Raw genomic sequence first — 21,420 nt, 5'->3', positions numbered from 1 at the left:
GTCAACAGCGACTAAGATGTATCTGTATGCACTATCAGGTGGCAAAGGAGCACAATGGTGGGTCCTCGACAGTGAATTCATTTATTTGTATACAGTGATTCTTTTATTTGTTGACAGATGTCACAAAAAAGGACATACTGTTTGGTCTGTTTATATAGACCTTGTCACCAGTAACGTTTTTACAATAAGTAAATATTAGCTGCCACACCTGCGTGGGCAGAAGCAACTCTCTCATGCGCTGCTTTTATCAACTCTGGTTTCTGATCTTGGTTGGGGATCACAAACCCCTGGTATTGTTACAAAGGCAATGTTCTTTGCACTTATGTGTTAGGAATATTTGGCGTGATATGCCTTTGGCAAGGGCTTGCTGTCAATTAAAGCTTTCACAGCAGCCAGTGTTTCATCATCCATTCTCGTTCTGGAACAAGTAATCACAGCAACAGATGCCGTGGCTACTGCTGGCTCGGCTGCTTCATCAGCCAAGGTATTGCCTGCAATGTGTATTCCTACACGTTGATGACCCAGTGTATGAGCTACATGGGTTTGGGTAGCATTTCTTTCAGATCTGCTGCTTTCCCCCACAATAATCTGTAATTATGGTGTTCCCATTTGAACCTCTGAACCCATTTTGGCACCAGTAATGCAGATATTCATTAAAGCAATTGGACACAATAGTACAAATCACACACTGTTAGTTTTAGCTGTTCTGGATCTGTATGATCCAGTGCCAATACCTCCATGACACCATTCACAACCGCACAGGCCGCGGAGTACTGTTATTTTGTGCCTACTGCCGGTTGTGCTGAGTCATCAGTATAAATTCACATTCAATACCGATCAAGAGGCAAAATGTTTCTTGGTACTGGGTATTCAAGCTCGTATTGAAATTCTTGAGTCTAAAGTTTTAGGTCTAAAACATAACCTACATCAGTGGACTTCGGAGACATTGCCCATCGGATCCAGTATGTATGTAATTCTTTAGCATTTGGAGCGCTGGCTTTTGTAACAGCCTTGAAGGCTGGTATGGGGGTTACAACAATAATACCTTTTCCCTGAGCCAGAGGGCTCTCTTTTATGACAGCCACATGAACAGCAGTCAGAATCTTTTCAGTGGGAGCAAAGCGTTGTTTAACTGTGGAGTACAGATGTGATTTGTATGCTATTGGTACGGTATCACCTTCATTGAATGTTACATAGGTGAATCTGATGGCACCAGCAATCACTCTGATGGCCACATTTGTTGTGTGATCACATGTTTGTAAATGTTTTACTTCAAGCATGTGCTGCAATGCTCTGAGAATGCATGTGTGTTCGACTGTTTAATATTTAAATTGAAAAGCCCAATAATGATTGCAACTTTTTAATGGTATATGGTGGTTGTAATTGTGTGCATTTTTCTACAAAAAGTTGGGCGCCAGGCTCTTTCTTTCATTAGATAACTCATATTCCAAAAACAGAACAGTAAGAAAGGCAATTTTAGTTTTCTTGAAATTGAATTTATAGCCTATTTTGGCAAATCCCAGAACAATGTGGGACCCCGTATTAAATGTTCCAATAGATCATCATCCGTAAGGTAGATATCATCTACATGGGACAAGACCTCAGGGTCAGTGCCGTGTAGAATAGATGTTACACATGCTGAGAACAGTCCAGGACTGTTCTTGAACCCCTCTAGGAGCCTACAAAATTTTCTGCGAGCCTAATGCGCTAAATGCTGTTAAATCCTTGTTTTCAGGTGCTATATTCTGGCAGAAAAATCCATTGGAAATGTCCAATGTTTTGTATTTTGTACGCCCTAAATTATTAATCAGTGCTGTGCAGTTTGAATTTTGAATAGAAAATGTGCGTGTAGGACTATTTAAGTGTCTGCAATCTAAGACTATTCTAAACAAATGGTCTGGCTTAGCTACGGGAAATAAGGGGTAGTTGCTGAGACGCAGGGCTCAGCTACACCCTGGTATTCAAATTCTGTGAGTATTTCTCTCACTGGTGCTTTAGCCTCATGTTCAATCTGATATTGAGGTTGAGGCTGCGGTTGTGATCTAATAGGTATTATGTGGTAGAGAGAGTTTCTTCCACCCCATATAATTGCGATACAGTGCAAGGGCTTGTGCCAATGCCCAATCTACTGCATAGGCTTCTCCTAATTCCCTACGAACGAGAGGTGAGAAAGAAGGCATAATAAGTTCTTTCCCTGAAAGTAAGATTGCGGGCAAGTTCTGGTGGCCAGTCCTTTTCTGCCAGTAGGATATCATAGCACAATGTCAATTTTTCCCAGCATATTACTCTAACAGTATGCTGAATGTCACCTTTGAGTTGCAATTTCAACTGTCGGGGGGGGGGGGGCAGATTCACGGATCTGAAGTTTCGACTTCTAAATAGTTGCTGTCACATCTAGAAGCTCTTGAAGATTCCGTGGGAACTATTTTGACATCTGCCTCGCTGTCTGTCAGAGTCAGTGCCTACTTCCTGGTCTTCATTAAGGCTGTCAACATGCGTGCCATTTTGGGCTGAAATAGCTGCCACATTTTTCTTTTTAAACTGTTGTTTCTGTTGGGGCCCACCTCTCTCACTTCGTTTATCCGGTGAGTCCTAAAAGGAACGAGATCGGCGTGTATCAATATATTGATATCTGTCCCGGATAGGGAAACGCTGCTTCCAAAGCACTTATATTTTGTGCTAAGTGGTGGGTACCTTACACATGATTGAATGCACTGTTGCAGGATTAATGCCTGCTGTGATCATATGTGGTTGCGCTGGAGCAGCCCTTTCTTGGGCAGTGTTTAATGTTTGCATCACAAATTGTATTAAGCGTCTATATACTTGAACTAAATCATTATACAGGCCGCACACTTCCGCTACCACCTTGGGTAGGTGGCTTCCCCACCGCTGCAGCTCCGCCTGCTTAGTCCTGCTTAGTCCTTCAGCCCCGTTTTTCTTTTTCCCGCCGCTGCTGCCTCCCGTGCGGCCCGCCCCCTGCTCCCATTCAATGACCTACCCTCCGCCTCCCAGCCGACCCCTCCTACCCTATTATGGTGGCCGCTGCGCGGCCGCGCCGCTAGCGCGCCAAAGCCAAGCTTGTCTGCGCCCGTCCACACCTGGACCGCACCCAGCGCCAGAACCCCTGGCCCCCACCGCACACAAAGCACCCGACTGAGATACGACTCCGCCTCCCTCAACGCACTCAACACCGGACGAACAGCCACCTGCTACCAAGCCAGCCCAAAGTGAACCCATGGACTCTTCACCTGTCAAGCCTGCAAATACACATGCCTCCGAACCTGCAGACCACCCTCCGGCCCTCGCAAAACAACAACCACTTCAAGTGCATCCTCCTCAACACACGCTCCGTCCACAAGCACGCCATCGAACTATGGGACCTCCTGGACACAACAGCACCAGATGTCGCCTTCATCACAGAAACCTGGATGAACGCTTCCTCGGCCCCCGACACCGGCATAGCCATCCCCGATGGCTACAAGATCGCCCGGAAGGACCGAGTCAACCAAACCGGAGGAGGAATCGCCATCATCTACAGGAACACCCTCAACATCAAGACACACCCCTCGCCGCCGAACACGTACACTTCCAGATTCACACCGACCCCAAAACCACCCTCAGAGGAACACTCCTCTTCTGACCCCCGGGCCCACGCGCTCAATTCAGCGAAACCATTGCAGACTTCATCAGCCCGCATGCCCTAACCTCACCAGAATACATCCTCCTCGGGGACCTGAACTTCCACCTGGAGAAAAACAACGACAACAACACCACCACCCTGCTCGACAACCTCGCCAACCTCGGACTCAAGCAACTGGTGAGCACCCCCACCCACATTGCTGGCCACACCCTCGACCCCATCTTCTCCGCCAGCAACCACGTCTCCTTCAGCCACTCCTCCGGACTACACTGGACCGACCACAGATGCGTCCACTTCACCTTCAAACGGGAGACTCACCACCATCGCACACAACAAATCCCCCCAGATGCTGGAGCAAAATCACCACAGACCAGGTCCTCTCAACACTGAACCAGAACCCACCAGCCAACATCACTGACGTCAACAACGCAGCCCATTGCCTCACACAGTGGATCACCAACTGTGCCAACAACCTCTCACCACTTAAGAACCCCCAGGCGGGACCAGCAACAGGAAAACCCCATGGTTCACGGACGCCCTCAAAGAATCTAAGAAATCCTGCCGAACCCTCGAAAAAACCTGGCGCAACAAACGAACCACAGAAAACATGACAGCGCTCAAGACCGCCACCCGTGAACACCACCAGCTGATCCGCACCACCAAAAGGACATCATTCAAAGAGCGACTAGACAACAACACCCACAACAGCAAGGAACTCTTCAACATCGTCAAAGAGCTCTCCAACCCCAGCGCCAGCTCCAACGACATCACACCGTCACAAGAACTCTGCAACTCCCTCGCCACGTTCTTCCACCAAAAGATCGCAGATCTACACGACCGCTTCGGACCCCAGACCCCACCTCCTACCACCGAACCAGCAGCCCCCACCACTACCCTCAGCTCCTGGACCCCTATCAGCACAGAAGAGACCAGAAGCATCATGAACACCATCCACTCCGGCTCCCCCTCTGACCCTTGCCCCATCACATATTCAACAAAGCCGACACCATCATCGCACCCCATCTCTGGAACATCATCAACAGCTCGTTCGCATCAGCCACCTTCCCCGAGAGCTGGAAACACGCAGAAATCAACGCCCTCCTGAAAAAACCCACGGCAGACCCCAATGACCTGAAGAACTTCCGCCCCATCTCTCTTTTTCCCTTCCCGGCCAAGGTCATCGAGAAGACCGTCAATAAGCAGCTGACTGCTTTCCTCGAGGCTAACAACTCGCTCAACCCATCCCAATCTGGATTTCGAGCCAACCACAGCACAGAAACCGCCCTCATCGCAGTCACTGACGACATCAGGACCCTGATGTACAACGGAGAAACAACCGCCCTCATCCTCCTGGACCTCTCGGCAGCCTTCGATACTGTGTGCCATCGCACCCTAATAACCCGCCTCCGCACCACTGGACTCCTAGGAAAGGCCCTGGACTGGGTCATCTCGTTCCTCTCAGACAGAACCCAGAGAGTCCACCTCCCTCCTTTCCGCTCAGAACCCACCGAGATCATCTGCGGCCTACCCCAAGGATCCTCGCTCAGCCCAACCCTCTTCAATATCTACATGAGCCACCTCGCCGCCAGTGCACGCAAACAAAACATCAACATCATCTCCTATGCCGACGACACCCAGCTGATACTCTCCCTCACCAAAGACCCAGCCACCGCCAAAACCAACCTACAGGAAGGAATGAAAGACGTTGCGGAATGGATGAAGCTCAGCCGCCTAAAACTGAACTCAGAAAAGACGGAGATCCTCATCCTCGGACAATCCCCATCTGCCTGGGACGACTCCTGGTGGCCCACGGCGCTGGGCACCGCACCAACCCCCTCGGATCACCCATGCAACCTCGGGTTCATCCTGGACTCCCTCCTCACGATGACCAAGCAAGTCAACGCTGTCTCGTCATCATGCTTCAACACCCTACGCATGCTCCGGAAGATCTTCCGATGGATCCCCGCTGAAACTAGAAAGACGGTTACCCATGCCCGCGTCACAAGCTGACTGGACTACAGAAACTCCCTATACGCAGGAACCACCGCCAAACTTCAGAAACGACTACAACGCATACAGAATGCCTCTGCACGCCTCATCCTCGACATTCCTTGCCACAGCCACATATCCGCCCACCTGAAACACCTGCACTGGCTCCCTAGCACCAAGAGGATCACCTTCAGGCTCCTCACCCACGCACACAAAGCACTCCATGACATGGGCCCCGAATACCTCAACAGCAGCCTCTCGTTCTACACGCCCACCCGTCAGCTCCGCTCAGCCAGCCTCGCCCTCGCCACCATCCCACGGATCCGCAGGACCACCGCCGGAGGAAGATCATTCTCTCACCTGGCAGCCAAAGCATAGAACTCCCTCCCTGCACACCTAAGAACTACCCAGGACCATCTTGCCTTCAGGAAACACCTCAAGATATGGCTCTTCGAGCAGCAGTAACACCCCCCCCCCCTCCAGCGCCTTGAGACCCTCACAAGTGAGTAGGGCGCTCTATAAATGGACTGATTGATTGATTGATTGATTGATTAGGGTGTGGTTTATATGTGGCCAGCTGTGGCCATGTAGGACCTTCATTACTCAAAGGGACTAGTCTAGCATTTTGTGCAAAGTGTGGCAGGGCCCCATCAAGCCAATTTTGGTGTTCTAGATAAGATAGAGGTATTTCTAAGTATGCATATGCTCTGTATTGTGCTGGTACGTTAGCAGTAGTATAATGATGAAAGGTGTACGTGTTCCCATCTGCGCTGGAAGAGTGACCCAAGAGTAAAACATTTCAGTTCTTATGTGCTGGATTTGTCTCAATTACAAATGTAACTACGCCTCCCTCTTCCATGAGGCTATTATTTATCAAATGATTTGTGGGGGGGGGGCCTCATGTTTGCTGTAATTGCAACCTTTTGGGGTTCTGCCATATTTCAATATTGTATAGTTCAGAGATAGTTAGGGGGTTTAATCCTTTTAAACTTTCAATCTTGAACAACCTACAGCGATAGATAGGTGCTACTGATGTTAGCTGGGAAGAATATCTCTAATACCACGGACATCTCCGTATAGGGTAATTAAGGTGGCTTTAGCATGTAATGAAGCAGAGATACTTGGGAGATCTGTAGTTCAGTGCCCAACCAATGTTGGAGGCGCCATATCGAAGAAACTCCTGTTATAGGAACAAGACTGCTGGATTTGGGCAGCAGTGACACTGAGTGCGGGGGCTGAGAATTATCCTGCACCGTGTGACAGTTGTAGGCCTAACTCTTCTGGCCAGCTAGCAGCACCTCATCAGTACCAAGAGTAAAGGTGATTCATCGCAGCCCTTCGCATGATATCTAGATTTCTCAGGGAAACCATGGTGGAACAGATCTTACACCTTACTCTCTCTCACACAAAGGCAAATGGAAACAGGACTAGATTCAGTACGTTTTATTGAATCAACTGCATTCTATGTAGCAAGGCATGTATTGCGATTATAAGGATAATAAAACATAATAAAAGCAAGACAGTGACAAGAAAAGTGAAACATGGGAAAAGTCCCACCATACTATCCCAACAATGGTTCCAGAATCCCTACCTGTACTACTACTTGCTATACAAGAGCATGGCCAGCCCCCTGGAAAGAACTCCTCCCCCATACCTGTATTGGTAAGTAAAAAAGGAGGTCTGTTGGTCTACTGAGAGTCCTCCCACATGGAGGTAGAGAAGGTGACACGTCTGTAGGAGGCTGGCCTGGCTTATAGTGGGTACCTTGTGGCACTTAAACCTTGTGCCAGGTCCAGTTATCCCTTATTAGTAGAATAGAGGTGTTTCTAGCAGCTTAGGCTGTTAGAGGTAGCTACGGCAAAGCAGCTTAGGCTGAAATGGGAGACATGCAAAGCTCCTACTATACCACTTATATCATATAGCACTATATCATAAGAAAACACAATACTCAAGGTTACTAAAAATAAAGGCACTTTATTTTAGTGACAATATGCCAAAAGTATCTCAGAGGATATACTCCCTTAGGAGGTAAGTAATATACACACAAACCAAAATCAGGTAAGTAACAGTTAGAAAAGTAGTGAAAACACTGTAGAACACAATAGAACACAATAGAATGCAACAGGGTGAAATAGGCCTAGGGGCAACACAAACCAAATACTTAAAAGTGGAATGCGAACCACGAATGGACCCCAGGCCTAGTGTAGTGTGTAGAGGGTCACTGGGAGTGTAAGAAAACACTAAGGGTGTCCAAGATACCCCACCCCAAGACCCTGAAAAGTAGGAGTAAAATTACCCTACTACCCGCAGAAAGACAGTAAAGTCGAGATTGGGGATTCTGCAAGGACAACAACTGACTGCAAAACACTGAAGACGGATTCCTGGACCTGAGGACCTGTAAAGGAAGGGGACCAAGAGTCACACAAGTGTCCGGGGGGGGGCAGGAGCCCACTAAACCCCGGATGAAGGTGCAAAAGGGCTGCCTCCGGGTGGAAGAAGCCGAAGATTCTGCAACAACGGAAGGCGCCAGGAACTTCTCCTTTGGTCAGAAGATGTCCCACGGCGTGCTGGAGGATGCAGAGTTGTTTCCATATAGAAAGACCACAAACAAGCCTTGCTAGCTGCAAGAGTCGGGGTTGAGGATTTTGGATGCTGCCAGGGCCCAGGAAGGACCAGGAGGTCGCCCCTTGGAGGAGGAGACAGAGGGGGCGCTCAGCGACACAGAGAGCCCAGGCAGAAGCAGGCAGCACCCACAGAAGCACCTGAACAGGTGCTTAGAAGATCTGAGGACAGCAGTCGACTCACAGTCACAAAGGGGGGTCCCACGATGTTGGAGTCCAACTCAGCGAGTTTGGCAGGGCAGGACGGAGTGTTGGGGACCTGGGCTAGGCTGTGCGCAAAGGAAGTCTTGCAAAAGTGCACAGAAGCCCGAGCAGCTGCAGTTCACGCAGTACACAGGATTACTGTCTGGCATGGGGAGGCAAGGACTTACCTTCACCAAATTTGGACAGAAGGGCCACTGGACTGTCGAAGATACTTGGACCTAGCTCCTGTGTTCCAGGGACCACGCTCGTCAGGATGAGAGGGGACCCAGAGGACCGGTGATGCAGAAGTTTGGTGCCTGCATTAGCAGGGGGAAGATTCCGTCAACCCACGGGAGATTTCTTCTTGGCTTCCAGTGCAGAGTGAAGGTAGACAGCCCTCCGAGCATGCATCACCAGGAAACAGTTGAGAAAGCCGTCAGGATTAGGCGCTATTATGTTGCTAGTAGTCTTCTTGCTACTTTGTTGCGGTTATGCAGGCGTCCTGGAGCAGTCAGCGGTCGATCCTTGGCAGAAGCCGAAGAGGGAAGTGCAGTGGAACTCTGGTGATCTCTTGCATTCGTTATCTGGTGAGATACCCACAGGAGAGACCCTAAATAGCCCACAGAGGAGGATTGGCTACAGAGAAAGGTAAGCACCTATCAGGAGGGGTCTCTGACGTCACCTGCTGGCATTGCCCACTCAGAGCTGTCCATTGTGCCCTCACACCTCTGCATCCAAGATGGCAGAGGTCTGGGACACACTGGAGGAGCTCTGGGCACCTCCCCTGGGAGGTGCTGGTCAGGGGAGTAGTAACTCCTCTTTCCTTTGTCCAGTTTGGCGCCAGAGCAGGGCTGGGGGGGGTCCCTGAACCGGTGTAGACTGGTGTAGGAGGCTGGCCTGGCTTGTAGTGGGTACCAGAGGTACTTACACCTTGTGCCAGGTCCAGTTATCCCTTATTAGTGTAGCAGCTAAGGCTGATAGAAGGTAGCTATGGCAAAGCAGCTTAGGCTGAACTAGGAGACATGTAAAGCTCCTACTATACCACTGGTGTCATATGCACAGTATCATAAGAAAACACAATACACAGATATTCTAAAAATAAAGGTACTTTATTTTTATGACAATATGCCAAAAGTATCTCAGTGAGTACTCTCAGTATGAGCATGACAAATATACACAAGATATATGTACACAATATCAAAATTATGCAGTAATACCAAAAGGATGTAATGCAAGCAGTGTAAATTTACAATAGATTGCAATAGGAGCACATAGGTATAGGGGCAACACAAACCATATACTCCAAAAGTGGAATGCGAACCACGAATGGACCCCAAACCTATGTGAGCTTGTAGAGAGTCACTGGGACTGTAAGAAAACAGTGAGTGTTAGAAAAATAGCCCACCCCAAGACCCTGTAAGGTAGGTGTAAAGTGCACCTACAACCCCCAGAGAGCACAGAAGTCGTGATAGGGGGATTCTGCAAGGAAAACCTACACCAGCAATGCAACAACAGTGGATTTCCGGACCGGAGTACCTGTAAGACAAGGGGACCAAGTCCAAGAGTCGCAACAGTGTCGAGAGTGGGCAGGAGCCCAGGAAATGCCAGCTGAGGGTGCAAGGAAGCTGCCACCGGATGGAAGAAGCTTGGTGTTTTGCAAGAACGAAGAAGATTAGGCACTTCCCCTTAGGAGGATGGATGTACCAAGTCATGAAGAAGCTTGCAGAGGTGTTCCCACGCAGAAAGACCGCAAACAAGCCTTGCTAGCTGCAAGGGTCGCGGTTAGGGTTTTTGGATACTGCTTTGGCCCAGAAGGGACCAGGATGTCCCCACTTGGATGAGGAGACAGAGGGGGCACCCAGCAAGTCAGGGAGCCCTCACAAAAACAGGCAGCACCCGCAGAAGTACCGGAACAGGCACTTAGAAGAAAAGTGAACCGGAGTCCACCCGAAGTCACAAAAGGGAGTCCCACGACGCCGGAGGACAACTCAGAAGGTTGTGTAATGCAGGTTAGAGTGTCGGGGACCCAGGCTTGGCTGTGCACGAAGGAAATCCTGGAAGAGTGCACAGGAGCCGGAGCAGCTACAAATCATGCGGTACCCAGCAATGCAGTCTAGCGTGGGGAGGCAAGGACTTACCTCCACCAAATTTGGACTGAAGAGTCACTGGACTGTTGGAGTCACTTGGACAGAGTTGCTGAGTTCCAGGGACTACGCTCGTCGTGCTGAGAGGGGACCCAGAGGACCGGTGATGCAGTCTTTTGTTGCCTGCGGTTGCAGGGGGAAGATTCCATCGACCCACTGGAGATTTCTTCAGAGCTCCTGGTGCAAGAAGGAGGCAGGCAACCCCCAGAGCATGCACCACCAGGAAACAGTCGAGAAAGCCGGCAGGATGAAGCGATACAAGGTTGCAGTAGTCGTCTTTGCTACTTTGTTGCACTTTTGCAGGCTTCCTGAGCAGTCAGCGGTCGATCCTTTGGCAGAAGGTGAAGAGGGAGATGCAGAGGAACTCTGGTGAGCACTTACATTAGGTATCTGAAGAATTCCCCAAAGCAGAGACCCTAAAATAGCCAGAAAAGGAGGTTTGGCTACCTAGGAAGGAGGATTGGCTACTAAGAGAGGTAAGAGCCTATCAGAAGGAGTCTCTGACGTCACCTGCTGGCACTAGCCACTCAGAGCAGTCCAGTGTGCCAGCAACACCTGTTTCCAAGATGGCAGAGGTCTGGGGCACACTTGGAGTAGCTCTGGGTACCTCCCCTGGGAGGTGCAGGTCAGGGGAGTGGTCACTCCCCTTTCCTTTGTCCAGTTTTGCACCAGAGCAGGGCTGGGGGATCCCTAAACCGGTGTAGACTGGCTTATGCAGAGATGGGCAACATCTGTGCCTATCAAAGCATTTCCAGAGGCTGGGGGAGGCTACTCCTTCCCAGCCATCACACCTATTTCCAAAGGGAGAGGTGTCACACCCTCTCTCAGAGGAAATCCTTTGTTCTGCCTTCCTGGGCCAGGGCTGCCTGGACCCCAGGAGGGCAGAAACCAGTCTGAGGGGTTGGTAGCAGCAGCTGCCGTGGAGACCCCGGGAAGGCAGTTTGGCAGTACCCAGGTTCTGTGCTAGAGACCCGGGGGATCATGGAATTGTACAATTCCATGATCTTAGACATGTTACATGGCCATGTTCGGAGTTACCATTGTGAAGCTATACATAGGTAGTGACCTATGTATAGTGCACCCGTGTAATGGTGTCCCCGCACTCACAAAGTCCGGGGAATTTGCCCTGAACGATGTGGGGGCACCTTGGTTAGTGCCAGGGTGCCCACACACTAAGTAACTTGGCACCCAACCTTCACTAGGTGAAGGTTAGACATATAGGTGACTTATAAGTTACTCAAGTGCAGTGGTAAATGGCTGTGAAATAACGTGGACGTTATTTCATGCAGGCTGCACTGGCAGGCCTGTGTAAGAATTGTCAGAGCTCCCTATGGGTGGCAAAAGAAATGCTGCAGCCCATAGGGATCTCCTGGAACCCGAATACCCTGGGTACCTCAGTACCATATACAAGGGAATATGCAGGGTCCCAGTGACACATAGACTAAAACAACATATATACAGTGAAATATGGGGGTAACATGCCAGGCAAGATGGTACTTTCCTAAAGCAGAAGTGTCGATCGGCGCTGAAGGTCAGTTACTTCAGGGTTGGAGGGCCCTTAGTCTCTTCCGATCCCACTTGGACCTGCCCAAACACACTCCACACAGAGCAGTAAGCAAAAAGGCACCTTGTAGTATGATCTGTAAAAGAGACAAGTATGATTATTCTCAAAAGTAACATTTAACAACTGGTACATATTCCCACTTTTCCTTTCCTGGTTTCATGACTAACAGGATATTGTCTTTTCCTTTGGCTATGATTTCTGGTGGTTCAGGTGTTCGATTTTGGAATTCTACCCACACCTTAGCACAGGAATTCTTATCAGTGGAGCCAAAGCCTCTTGCCCCTTGCACTGTAAGAAGGGTGGGGGCAGTCCCCTTTTTTACTATTCCTCCTTCCTCTGGAATAATCACGATTGGAGCAACTCTGTCTCCAGTTTGTATGATCAATTCAACTTCTCCACTATAAGATTACTTTAATCTCCCCTTGGCATTCTGCATTGATCACTCCCCCCCCCCCCCAAGACCTGAATACCCTTGAGTGCCAGCCCAGATCAAGGATCAATCAATCCATCTGAAATGTTCTGGGGGAATTTGTATCCCGATTCCTGTCTCAATGAGTACCATCTCTCTTGGTTTCAGTCTGTACATGTTCAAAGCATGCAGATCAAGACCTGCAGCTTCTATATGTTGGTCAGTACGGAGATAGTACTCCTGTCTTTGTCTCCCAATATGTAATAGTATTAGTTGCTACATGAGGCTGTATCTATAAGGCTGGGGTCAGCATTCACATCAAAGGGGTTTCTGCATTTGTCAAAGGTCTTTTGTTCAATATTTTTAATGCTTAAAAGTTAAAGCGGCCAGGAAGCTCAAATCATGGTCATGACCTTTTGGTTTTGATGGCAGGCTGAACTTGATGAAGCCAAGTGCAATTTAATCTAGAAATGAGGTTGGTTGCTAAAGAAGACCACCTCAGTTTTGGATCAGTTTATTTGCATCCCTCTGGTGCTTATATTTTGCTGTTTAGAGGGAAAGAATTAATCAAATCGTAAACGTTCCAGTTTGTGCAGTTTGTGGGATTGGTCATTAATACATAAGTAAGACATTTGGCTTCCTCAATTTTTTCAAAGCTCTTAAATGTTCCTCTTGTCATATGTACCTAAAAGCAGAGTTTAGGCCGCACATATTGTAGGAAAGAACCATCTTGCCTGGCATGCTACCCCCATATTTCACTGTATGTATATTGTTTTAGCTCTTGTGTCACTGGGATCCTGCCAGGCAGGACTCCAGTGCTCATAGTATGTTCCCTGTATGTGTTCCCTGTGTGGTGCCTGTGAGAAGGTAGCCTCTTTCTAGCCTTGTTACCCCCACTTTTGGCCTGTTTGTGAGTGTATGTCAGGGTGTTTGTCACTGTTTTCACTGTCTCACTGGGATCCTGATAGCCAGGCCTCAGTGCTCATAGTGAAAACACCATGTTTTCAGTATGGTTGTTATGTGTCACTGGGATCCTGCTGGTCAGGACCCCAGTGCTCATAGGTTTGTGGCCTATATGTATGTGTCACTGGGACCCTGTCACACAGGGCCCCAGTGCTCATAGGTGTGCATGTATATGTTCCCTGTGTGGTGCCTAACTGTCTCACTGAGGCTCTGCTAACCAGAACCTCAGTGGTTATGCTCTCTCATTACTTTCAAATTGTCACTGACAGGCTAGTGACCATTTTTACCAATTTACATTGGCTTACTGGAACACCCTTATAATTCCCTAGTATATGGTACTGAGGTACCCAGGGTATTGGGGTTCCAGGAGATCCCTATGGGCTGCAGCATTTCTTTTGCCACCCATAGGGAGCTCTGACAATTCTTACACAGGCCTGCCACTGCAGCCTGAGTGAAATAACGTCCACGTTATTTCACAGCCATTTTACACTGCACTTAAGTAACTTATAAGTCACCTATATGTCTAACCTTTACCTGGTAAAGGTTAGGTGCAAAGTTACTTAGTGTGAGGGCACCCTGGCACTAGCCAAGGTGCCCCCACATTGTTCAGAGCCAATTCACTGAACTTTGTGAGTGCGGGGACACCATTACACGCGTGCACTACATATAGGTCACTACCTATATGTAGCTTCACCATGGTAACTCCGAATATGGCCATGTAACATGTCTATGATCATGGAATTGCCCCCTCTATGCCATCCTGGCATTGTTGGTACAATTCCATGATCCCAGTGGTCTGTAGCACAGACCCTGGTACTGCCAGACTGCCCTTCCTGGGGTTTCTCTGCAGCTGCTGCTGCTGCCAACCCCTCAGACAGGCAGCTGCCCTCCTGGGGTCCAGCCAGGCCTGGCCCAGGATGGCAGAACAAAGAACTTCCTCTGAGAGAGGGTGTGACACCCTCTCCCTTTGGAAAATGGTGTGAAGGCAGGGGAGGAGTAGCCTCCCCCAGCCTCTGGAAATGCTTTGTTGGGCACAGATGTGCCCAATTCTGCATAAGCCAGTCTACACCGGTTCAGGGACCCCTTAGCCCCTGCTCTGGCGCGAAACTGGACAAAGGAAAGGGGAGTGACCACTCCCCTGACCTGCACCTCCCCTGGGAGGTGTCCAGAGCTCCTCCAGTGTGCTCCAGACCTTTGCCATCTTGGAAACAGAGGTGCTGCTGGCACACTGGACTGCTCTGAGTGGCCAGTGCCACCAGGTGACGTCAAGACTCCTTGTGATAGGCTCCTTCAGGTGTTAGTAGCCTTTCCTCTCTCCTAAGTAGCCAAACCCTCTTTTCTGGCTATTTAGGGTCTCTGTCTCTGGGGAAACTTCAGATAACGAATGCATGAGCTCAGCCGAGTTCCTCTGCATCTCTCTCTTCACCTTCTGATAAGGAATCGACCGCTGACCGCGCTGGAAGCCTGCAAACCTGCAACATAGTAGCAAAGACGACTACTGCAACTCTGTAACGCTGATCCTGCCGCCTTCTCGACTGTTTTCCTGCTTGTGCATGCTGTGGGGGTAGTCTGCCTCCTCTCTGCACCAGAAGCTCCGAAGAAATCTCCCGTGGGTCGACGGAATCTTCCCCCTGCAACCGCAGGCACCAAAAAGCTGCATTACCGGTCCCTTGGGTCTCCTCTCAGCACGACGAGCGAGGTCCCTCGAATCCAGCGACACCGTCCAAGTGACCCCCACAGTCCAGTGACTCTTCAGCCCAAGTTTGGTGGAGGTAAGTCCTTGCCTCACCTCGCTGGGCTGCATTGCTGGGAACCGCGACTTTGCAAGCTACTCCGGCCCCTGTGCACTTCCGGCGGCAATCCTTTGTGCACAGCCAAGCCTGGGTCCACGGCACTCTAACCTGCATTGCACGACTTTCTAAGTTGGTCTCCGGCGACGTGGGACTCCTTTGTGCAACTTCGGCGAGCACCGTTTCACGCATCCTCGTAGTGCCTGTTTCTGGCACTTCTCCGGGTGCTACCTGCTTCAGTGAGGGCTCTTTGTCTTGCGCGACGTCCCCTCTCTCTGCAGGTCCAATTTGCGACCTCCTGGTCCCTCCTGGGCCCCAGCAGCGTCCAAAAACGCCAAACGCACGATTTGCGTGTAGCAAGGCTTGTTGGCATCCATCCGGCGGGAAAACACTTCTGCACGACTCTCCAAGGCGTGGGGGATCCATCCTCCAAAGGGGAAGTCTCTAGCCCTTGTCGTTCCTGCAGTATTCACAGTTCTTCAACCTAGTAAGAGCTTCTTTGCACCAACCGCTGGCATTTCTTGGGCATCTGCCCATCTCCGAGTGGCTTGTGACTTTTGGACTTGGTCCCCTTGTTCCACAGGTACCCTCAGTCAGGAATCCATCGTTGTTGCATTACTGATTTGTGTTTTCCTTGCATTTTCCCTCTAACACGACTATTTTGTCCTTAGGGGAACTTTAGTGCACTTTGCACTCACTTTTCAGGGTCTTGGGGAGGGTTATTTTTCTAACTCTCACTATTTTCTAATAGTCCCAGCGACCCTCTACAAGGTCACATAGGTTTGGGGTCCATTCGTGGTTCGCATTCCACTTTTGGAGTATATGGTTTGTGTTGCCCCTATCCCTATGTTTCCCCATTGCATCCTATTGTAACTATACATTGTTTGCACTGTTTTCTAAGACTATACTGCATATTTTTGCTATTGTGTATATATATCTTGTGTATATTTCCTATCCTCTCACTGAGGGTACACTCTAAGATACTTTGGCATATTGTCATAAAAAATAAAGTACCTTTATTTTTAGTATAACTGTGTATTGTGTTTTCTTATGATATTGTGCATATGACACTAAGTGGTACTGTAGTAGCTTCACACGTCTCCTAGTTCAGCCTAAGCTGCTCTGCTAAGCTACCATTATCTATCAGCCTAAGCTGCTAGACACCCTATACACTAATAAGGGATAACTGGGCCTGGTGCAAGGTGCAAGTACCCCTTGGTACTCACTACAAGCCAGTCCAGCCTCCTACAGTGCCTAACTGTATCACTGAGGCTCTGCTAACCAGAACCTCAGTGTTTATGCTCTATCTGCTTTCTAAATTTGTCACTGCAGGGTAGTGACTAAATTTACCAATTCTCATTGGCACACTGGTACACCCATATAATTCCCTTGTATATGGTACTGAGGTACCCAGGGTATTGGGGTTCCAGGAGATCCCTATGGGCTGCAGCATTTATTTTGCCACCCATAGGGAGCTCAGACCATTCTTACACAGGCTTGCCACTGCAGCCTGAGTGAAACAACGTCCACGTTATTTCACAGCCATTTTTCACTGCACATAAGTAACTTATAAGTCACTTATATGTCTAACCTTCACTTAGTGAAGGTTGAGTGCCAAGTTACTTAGTGTGTGGGCACCCTGGCACTAGCCAGGGTGCCCCCACATCGTTCAGGGCAAATTCCCCGGACTTTGTGAGTGCGGGACACCATTACATGCGTGCACTATACATAGTTCCATTGTGGGGTTCTCGCTAGGCCTGGTCGGTGTATGCTCTCATTTGCATTTTCAGAAAAGGTAATCCGTATTTCTGGTTTATGTTTGTGGCATTTCTTGGTCTGTGGCCGAGCGTTAGAGATTTTAACCCTGAAACCTATGTATAGCGTCACAATGGTAACTCGAACATGGCCATGTAACATGTCTACGATCATGGAATTGTCACCCCAATACCATTCTGGTATTGGGGGGACAATTCCATGATCCCCCGGGTTTCTAGCACAGAACCCGGGTACTGACACACTGCCTTTCTGGGGTTTCCACTGCAGCTGCTGCTGCTGCCAACCCCTCAGACAGGATTCTGCCCTCTTGGGGTCCAGGGAGCCCTGGCCCAGGAAGGCAGAACAAAGGATTTTCTCTTAGAGAGGGTGTTACACCCTCTCCATTTGGAAATAGGTGTGAAGGGCTGGGGAGGAGTAGCCTCCCCCAGCCTCTGGAAATGCTTTGATGGGCACAGATGGTGCCCATCTCTGCATAAGCCAGTCTACACCAGTTCAGGGGATCCCCCAGCCCTGCTCTGGCGCGAAACTGGACAAAGGAAAGGGGAGTGACCACTCCCCTGACCAGTACCTCCCAGGGGAGGTGCCCAGAGCTCCTCCAGTGTGTCCCAGACCTCTGCCATCTTGGAAACAGAGGTGTTGGGGGCACACTGGACTGCTCTGAGTGGCCAGTGCCAGCAGGTGACGTCAGAGACCCCCTCTGATAGGCTCTTACCTTTCTTGGTAGCCAAACCTCCTTTTCTGGCTATTTGGGTCTCTCCTCTGGGGAATTCTTCAGATAACGAATGCAAGAGCTCACCAGAGTTCCTCTGCACTTCCCTCTTCGACTTCTGCCAGGGGGTCATCTGCATTCACCCTGCACTGGAAGCCAATAAGAAGTCTCCTGTGGGACGACGGAATCTTCCCCTGCTAACGCAGGCACCAAAAGACTACATTACCGGTCCTCTGGTTCTCCTCTCATCCTGACGAGCGTGGTCCCTGGGACACAGGAACTCTATCCAAATGACTCCCACAGTCCAGTGATCCTTCAGTCCAAGTTTGGTGGAGGTAAGTCCTTGCCTCCCCACGCTAGACTGCAAACCTGTGTACTGCATGATTTGCAGCTGCTCCGGCTCCTGTGCACTCTTCCAGGATTTCCTTCGTGCACAGCCGAGCCTGGATCCCCAGCACTCCGTCCTGCAGTGCTCAACCCTCTGAGTTGGCCTCCGACGTCGTGGGACCCTCCTTTGTAACTCTGCTTGGACTCCGGTTCACAAATCTTCTAAGTGCCTGCTCCGGTACTTCTGCGGGTGCTGCCTGCTTCTGTGGGGGCTCTCTGAGTTGCTGAGCACCCCCTCTGTCTCCTCCCTCCTGGTCCTCAGCAACAGCCAAAAACCTCTATCGCGACCCTTGCAGCTAGCAAGGCTTGTTTGCGGTATTTCTGCATGGGAACACTTCTGCAACCTTCATTGCGACGTGGGACATCTTCCTAGTCCTCTTTGTTCTTGCAGAATTCCAAGCTTCTTCCATCCGGAGGCAGCTTCCTTGCACCTTCATCCGGGGTTTTCTGGGCTCCTGACCCCCCCCCCCTCCCCCTCCCCCCTGGACACTGTTGTGACTATTGGACTTGGTCCCCTTGCTTTGCAGGTCCTCAGGTCCAGGAATCCGTTTTCAGTGCACTGCTGGTGTTTGTTGTTCTTGCAGAATCCCCCTATCACGATTATTGTGTCCTTTTGGGGTAGTAGGTGTACTTTACTCCTACTTTTCAGGGTCTTGGGGTGGGGTATCTTGGACACCCTGACTGTTTTCTTACAGTCCCAACGACCCTGTACAAGCTCCTATTGGTCTGGGGTCCATTTGATTTGCACTCCACTTTTAGAATATATGGTTTGTGTTGCTCCTAGACCTATGTTCACCTATTGCAACCTAGTGTAATTCTACCCTGTTTGCATTACTTTTCTTACTCTTACTTACCTGTTTTGGGTTTCTGTACATATAACTTGTGTATATTACTTACCTTCTTACTGAGGGTACGCACTGAGATACTTTTGGCATATTGTCATACAAATAAAGTACCTTTATTTTTAGTAACTCTGTGTACTGGGTTTTCTTATGATATTGTGCATATAATATAAGTGGTATAGTAGGAGCTTTGCATGTCTCCTAGTTCAGCCTAAGCTGCTTTGCCATCGCTACCTTCTATCAGCGTAAGCTGCTAGAAACACCTCTATTCTACTAAAAGGGATAACTGGACCTGGCACATGGTGTAAGTACCACAGGGTACCCACTGTAAGCCAGGCCAGCCTCCTACACATATAATGGTGGAAGGAATGCTTGAAATAAACTCATTCATCAATACTGCCTAGCCCAACAGCTGGAACGTTTGACCAAGGCTGATTTGCATATGGTTGGTCCCTGTCTGTAGTGTTAAGTGAGCACAAAAATGTAGAGGAACATTTCTCACAATAATAAGTGATTAAGATAATTCCTGCCTACCACCCAACACCCTTTTAAAAAAAAAATGAAAACTGGCATGATTTCCCCCCCTTTTCAGCTTCTTCAATGTGAGGAAAAGCACCTGAGTTTGTGTAGTGCACAGAATAAATTATTTCCTTCAATCTTTTTAGATTGATATACATGTGAGCCAGATGTAAATATGAATACTTGACAGTACTTCCATTGCAATTTATGATCTCTTATCCATTGCAGCTATGAATGTTATTTTTTATGTACTGCATTTTAAAAACTGAACTTCTTCACTGTAAAGTGGCAGTTTCTTTCTCAGGACTGTGTTCTTACATAAATGACCGAAACTGTTTAGCAAGACAATGAAAGCAGGTGATGAGAATATATGTGCTCATTTTTGTAAGCATGTGTGACTTTCGATGGTGAGGCGCTTACAGTGATGGCCCTGTGCACAATGGATTTCACTTACACCCGTTTGGTACTTTACTGAGAAAACTCTCACTTTCGTTTAGTTGTACAATATGTGTTCAGAATGTTGATGAGCACTGATCTGCAAGGGATTCACACCACAGGATAGAGGTCTTTGTAGGTGTATGCTAAACTTTTGGGGCACCAATATTCCTACATTCAAGGTTCATCTTGAAACAAGAGCTTTTGGAGATATCTGTCTGAAAAATAAAATAAAAGAAGAGTCATGTAGTCGGCCAGACATAAATTGATAAGTTACAATAATTATACAGAGATTCTATGATTTCTTTCTGCAAGTAAATATTCTGTGTGCTTGGAAAATTATATTAACAACACATTTTCTAGTTTCTCACTATAGGCTGTTTCCGAAGGTGCTGGGCCAGGTGATTTCCAAATTTTCTGTTCGAGAGTTGCATTTGTCCTTTACTCAGGGCTTCTGGAGGTCACGTGCATGGGGACAACCTTTCTTGGGAGCTCCAGCGGGGGCTGAACTCTGGGTCTGGTTCCAGGATTCAGTCACTGAGTGAGTATAAAGAAATGTAATGTTTCGTTTAAGTTCTGTTTATCTCACAAACTATTTATTTTGCTCAAACCTTGCCCAGGTGCAGGTAAGTGCTGTATAAAATGATTAAAATGATCATCACATGTTCTCCAAAGGAAAAATAAAAACAGTAGCTATATTAGAGTTATATATTTTAAATGTATTTAAGAACTGCATTTAAAAAATGTGTGAAACCAGACACCAAAACTCCTAATAAACACTTATTACTGTGTAAACAGTTGTCAAAGCAGTTAGGAAGGTGTGGTGCAGTGTTCTGGACTTCGGGAGCATTCAGCCTTACCTGGCACAAGCCGGAATTCTCCAGGAAAAAATATGGTTTACACGTATGCCAGTAAGCATTGCATGTATGCATATCTCTAGCTGGAATCAGCAAAATAAAGTAAGCACAGTAATTGTTTAATTTTCATTTTACTAACTAGAATCTGCCACCCCCTCCTCACTGACTTCCAGGCCTAATACAAGATAACATTTTCTGGTGGTATTTGTCCTTTGACTTACAATTGTATTGTGTTTCCAGTGACTATCTTTTTAAAGTCGTTCATGTAATGCTTTAACTTCACATACTGTACCATGATAATAAGGCACTCAGAAAAGGACAAGTTGGACAGACTATTCTACATCTTTGTTTTTTAAAACAATCTATTCCTAGTTTACCATGGGTTCCGTGTAGTTATTGTAATGAGACAGTGCATTGAGGATATGTCACAGGTGTATCTTGATGGAAGACAGTTACTGGGTGTCTGCATCTTGTATGCGCCTGGTTGTGTTTTTCATCTTGTTGCATACTGTTAGAAATGGGGTCTCTAGTTGGCAGTTAGTTTACACCCTGTCCAAGCAGGGACCCTCAGTCTAGTCAGGGTAAGTGAGTC

At 48.4% G+C, this 21,420-nt stretch overlaps 1 protein-coding gene across 1 annotated transcript in view; it reads left to right on the top strand.

Annotated features, from left to right (window-relative positions):
* The window catches only part of PIGT (phosphatidylinositol glycan anchor biosynthesis class T), a 464,023-nt gene that overhangs the window by 60,284 nt on the left and 382,319 nt on the right, over positions 1-21,420 (top strand). The window contains exon 2 of the mRNA XM_069243926.1: positions 20,335-20,512. Within this exon, the coding sequence (XP_069100027.1) occupies positions 20,335-20,512 (178 nt within the window). The remainder of the gene's footprint in view (positions 1-20,334; positions 20,513-21,420) is intronic.

This window comes from Pleurodeles waltl, chromosome 7 (genome assembly GCF_031143425.1).
Source record: "Pleurodeles waltl isolate 20211129_DDA chromosome 7, aPleWal1.hap1.20221129, whole genome shotgun sequence".
Taxonomy (NCBI): Eukaryota; Metazoa; Chordata; class Amphibia; order Caudata; family Salamandridae; genus Pleurodeles; species Pleurodeles waltl.
This window is presented reverse-complemented; position numbering and strand designations above follow the sequence as displayed.